Source organism: Pelmatolapia mariae, linkage group LG23, assembly GCF_036321145.2.
Source record: "Pelmatolapia mariae isolate MD_Pm_ZW linkage group LG23, Pm_UMD_F_2, whole genome shotgun sequence".
NCBI lineage: Eukaryota > Metazoa > Chordata > Actinopteri > Cichliformes > Cichlidae > Pelmatolapia > Pelmatolapia mariae.
In genome coordinates, this window is record NC_086246.1 from 47,483,374 (window position 1) to 47,488,258 (window position 4,885).

At 46.4% G+C, this 4,885-nt stretch overlaps 1 protein-coding gene across 1 annotated transcript; it reads left to right on the top strand.

The window, feature by feature from the left end:
- The first annotated feature begins 2,378 nt into the window (after positions 1 to 2,378).
- LOC134621076 (C2 calcium-dependent domain-containing protein 4C) lies at positions 2,379 to 4,615 on the top strand. Its single transcript, XM_063467502.1, has 2 exons — positions 2,379 to 2,441; positions 3,310 to 4,615. Exon 2 carries the CDS (start codon positions 3,359 to 3,361, stop codon positions 4,613 to 4,615), a length of 1,257 nt encoding a protein of 418 aa, XP_063323572.1. The 5' UTR covers positions 2,379 to 2,441; positions 3,310 to 3,358.
- The last annotated feature ends 270 nt before the right edge of the window (positions 4,616 to 4,885 follow it).

Here is a 4,885-nt window from a genome sequence, read left to right on the forward strand (position 1 = left end):
TTCGCAGTGTGAGGCTGGAGTTGTGCACAGAGTAGTAGCACATTCAAATATTCACCAGAAGAGGTAGTTTCATATTACACTTTTAAGGTAATATAGTCACATTTTAATTTATGCTGTAGTGTCCAAACCTTGGTTACCTGATTAGTCTGTGGGCAGAAAATGTGATAATTGGTTAATCATTTAAATAAACTCTGAAGCCAGATGGTGCAGACATGTAGTTTGGTTTATAAACAGACATGGGCTGTTAGAAAAAAAATAAATCGAAAGTAGTTTAAGGCTCTGACGCTCTCCGTTACGCACCTACTAAACTGACAGCCTTCCACTGTAATACGGGCTTTGCTTAAAGAGGCAAAGAGAGACATCAAGTGTCTCTATGGTGATCAGGCAGCTCTGGCAGGCAGTGGATGAGGGTTCAAATGTGTCTCTGCAATCTATATGGTAAGTGCCCCCCCCCCCCCAGATTACATCAGCCGGTGACCCCTGGCTGGACCTCCGAAGACGAGATGTATAATTATGTCCACTCCGCCACTCGAGTAGGAAAGGCGGTTTCTTGCACCCGTGTTTCAAAAGGATTCCGCAATATTTGAATTCAAATGTCACGACATGTTGACAGACCAGTGTCGATCAATTCTGATTTAAAAACAAAAGCACCTGCACAACTCCGATTACATACATTTTATGAGGTATTGAATCCTTGCAGGGGGATTAATGTGCGTCATCCACTCCAAAACTATTCGATACAATATCTGATGATGCCCTCGGCCTTTTATCAGCTGCCATGCAAAGGTTGCATATTTTTTTTATTGTATCCGTTGTTTACTAAACTATTGATTGCCGTCACCCTCAACCATACCTATGCTATATAGACCAGGTAAAAATGACCTGTAATTTGAGGAAGCGCTTCGACGGCTAGTAAGATCCATTTTACTTCATATCTGCTGAACTCTGTCTGCAAATCATCTGCTGTTGTGTCCTCAGTGTCACCGTGAGCTTGTTGACATGCTAATGTTTGGCTGCTTCTCCTCAGCACAATAAGAACCGACATTGCAAGAGAATTTAGTCTAATTATTATTATTATTCCTTTTTCTGAGTTTGTTGAAGAGAAATAATGTACCCATGACAGGCTACTGAGAACCTTTTATGCACTTTGAACTCAGGGCGGAGTTCAAATATAGCTGTTAGTTTACTGTAGAGCGCCTGTTTCCCCTCAGTGAGCTCCCAATTAGCTATGACAAGAAGGGCAACACGACCCATAGCAATCAAGCTCGTTTTCCATGCGCCTGAGGCACAGACAGGCAGAGATGCTGACACCTATTCCAGGTCTGCGCGCGGTAAATGTTGACTAATCACTTGTTTGCAAAGCGGTTGTCAGAGTCACCAGACACGGACACTCTCCATCTGCACATTTCTAAGTTGGCGAGCCAGTCTAGTGTTGCTGCCTATTTACTGATCTCTGATAAAGCAGCAGCAGCCGTAGCCCTCTCAGTCCACGGGCTGTATGGCACTTGACTCAAAACCAGGCAATCTGGACAAATAAAGTGCCTTTTGTGCAGCAGATCAATGAAGTCAGCCCTATTTTAGACAAATGTATTTGTTGCCATAGCAAAGTTTCCAGGGAGACCAATAGGTCGGGTTAAACGCGAAGAGAGAGAGACACAAAAAAAGAAGAGTTAAAAAAAAAGGTCAGTCTAAAGTTAATTGGACCAGCACACAGGTGCATATGCTCCACGTTGCATTGTCTGCTTGTGCTTTTTTCTGGTCAAACAGCCCCATGTACATATCTATCTCTATATCTATATATAGATATAGAGATAGATATGGATATATGCAGAGAGAGAGAATGAATGATTGGAACACAAAACCTCAGTGCTGTGCGCAAAGGTTAAAAAGAAAACCCCGGCCCTCGTAATGGTTGTTGAGCTGACGAACAAAGTCACGACTCGAATTTAATAGTGCTCACGTTGATTAAAAAGAGAGAGTGTGTCACACTGAGTGATCAATGGGAAACAGAGTAAAATATAAAACTTACTTATTGTGCTGAAATAAAAGAAATCAAGTAAAACTGGGGTGCTTTTACTTTAAGCCAATTCTAAATGGCAAAGCACGTTTTAGGCGCAATAGAAAACAACTGCAGTGACTCTTGGGGACTCATGTAAACCCAACCTGTATGATTCCTTTCCTCACAGGAGCAACTGGTGTTCTTTCTAGCTGGTTCTGCGGAAACGCACAGTTTGATCTTATTGGTCAGCTGCATCTGTGTGCCATCTATAAAACACACCACAGGCGCTCCGGAGCCGAGACCATCTGAGGGCGCAGAGCTGCGCCGCGGAGCGCACAGACTTATCCGAGGTGTGAGAGAGAGGGGGAAAAAAGCACACCTGTTACTGAAGAAGCGAAAGCAAAGTGAAAAAAAAGAGGACTGCGTCTTCCTCTCTATTGCTGTAAGTATCGTAATTTTATTACATAGGACAGACATCAACAGTGTGTTGTGCCGTATTTTAAGACAACCTAACATTATTGAGCTTTTGGGAAGCAGACCAGAGGAAACATGCAGGCACCTGTTGAACTGTCTTTTCATTACAGAGTTTTTCTCTAAAAAAACGAATTCATGTGATCGTTCAATGTCGAAACGTATAGAATATCTATATGCAGGAGCGTTATTAATGCATTTGGTAAAATAATTTGTATTTGTGAGCTTTTCTTTTTCGCCAACGTGTCGTCTTCCCGAAACTGGAATTAAATTAGATTAAAGCATAAGTGCAAACTAAAAGTTTAAAGTTACATCATTAGGGAGAGTTGCTAATTCAAAGAATGCACTTTTAAATTTTGCTCATTAAAACATGACCGTGCGATCGGAAATCGAGAAGTAAATCCTTTGTTGCTGATTTATCCGCAGACTGACTCTGTTATCTAAAAACAACACAAAGACTTTATTTCATGTGTTGGAGATTTAATGTAGCTGGATTTTTTTTCAGTAATGCACTGTCATTTGTCCGTTCAAATGATTCTCTCCTATTGTTTATAAGCCTAGAAAACCTTTTTAAAGAGGGGTTTGTCCGTATGTTCGAGACTAAACAGAAAGTTAAGCTCAGGTTCAGTGTGATAACGCTAGAATGTTTCCTGTTTACTCAAGTCTTATTCCTGTAAACGCCTGCGGTCCTAATCACAGACTGCGTTTCAGCGCGAAAGCACTCAGGTGATATTTTTATCCCTCGTCCCCCGTGGAGTGACGCTCTGATCGTTTAACCCCCCCCCCCCCCCCCCCCCTTCTCCCTCCCCCCGCCCACCCATGTGTGTTATTAATTGCAGACACACCTGACTGCACCTACTCCACACATTCCACTTTCCAGTGGGGACCATGTGGGTTCTGGATAAGATCCGCGGGTCGGTGGAGAGTGGTGTTCTGCGACAGGGGGAGAACGGGGACAAGAAGGGTGGCACCCCGGCCTACAGCAACGTCCTCACTCCCGACAAGATCCCAGATTTTTTTATTCCTCCGAAGTTGGTGAGCTGCCCCCCAGAGCCCGAGATTCCCGCCGTAAAGCCCAAAGAAAGCCTGCACCCGTCCACCTCTGAGCACACCATCGGTAGTGGGAAGATCAGCAGCCCGAGAAGCCCACGTCTGGTAGCCAAGATTGCAGGAGACACCAAGAACTTGCTGAGAGCTGCAAACCGCCACATTATACAGATAGAGAGTGCTGATGATGTGGTGGCTGGAGACACTAACGCAGACCCCCAGTCGCAGACTGCAATGTCTCTGCCTTATGTCCCCAAGACCCAGACGTCCTACGGGTTTGCTACCTTGAAGGAAAGCCCCCACACGCGCCGTAAAGAGTCGCTGTTCCACTGCGAGCTCACCAGTCCCATCACCTCCCCAAATACGCAGAGGAAGACTCCGGGCAGAAGCAGCGACACGGGAAACCACCTGAATCCAGCTGACTTTAACACCTCTCACATGAATCCCTACCGATACTTCAGCGGCGGAGAGAGCGACACCTGCTCCTCAGCCGAGTCCTCCCCTTTCAGCTCCCCTCTGCTCTCTCGCTCCGCGTCCCTGCTCAAGATCTTCACCCATGAGACGCAGGCCAAAGTGGTGAAAGCCAAGCGGACTTTCGCGCGCCACAGCTCCCTCTCCACCGACGAGTGCAGCTCGGCCGAGCCCAGCCCCAACGTCCAGCGACGGCTCCACGTCCCCACCTATCACGGCGGCGCTGGAGCTTCCGACCACGGCCTCCATCAGGAGCACACCATCAACCTGCACAAAGGCGGGACAGTGCGGATCAGCGTCAACTACGACTCCAGCACCTCCCGCCTTCTCATCCGCGTCCTGGCGGCGGAGAGTCTATACGACAAGCACTTCGACATGAAGAGCATCAACTGCTGCGTGTCTGTCTACCTGAACCCCGGCAAGCTGCAGAAGCAAAGGAGCAACATCATCAAGAACAGCCGCAACCCGGTCTTTAACGAGGACTTCTTCTTCGACTCCATAAGTTCGACTCAGGTGAAGAGCCTCTCCGTGAAGTTCAAGGTGGTGAACAAAGGCACCAGCCTCAAGAGGGACACCTTGCTGGGAGAGCGAGAGGTGCCTCTGGGGAAGTTGCTCTCAGGGGTTTAAAGGTCCAGGACCTGAAGGTCAAAGGGAGGCAAAGAGCGAGGATACAGATTAAACTTAAATTCGATGTTTGCACTGGTTTCTATGTTTTATTTATTCTAACAGTGACCATAAAGACAAAGGGAGACGACAGGGAAGGACCTCCAAGAATGAAAACCAATCCCGTAAGGAACGTCAGCTTTAATAAATCTAAATAAACACTAAGAGCACTAAATAACCCAGATGTAGCCTATATGTGGACACCTCAAGGATTTATCGTCCCCAAGCTCTGCC

Coding starts and splice junctions, on each gene's coding strand:
- LOC134621076 (XM_063467502.1), top strand. CDS start 3,359: ATGTGGGTTCTGGATAAGATCCGCGGGTCGGTGGAGAGTGGTGTTCTG.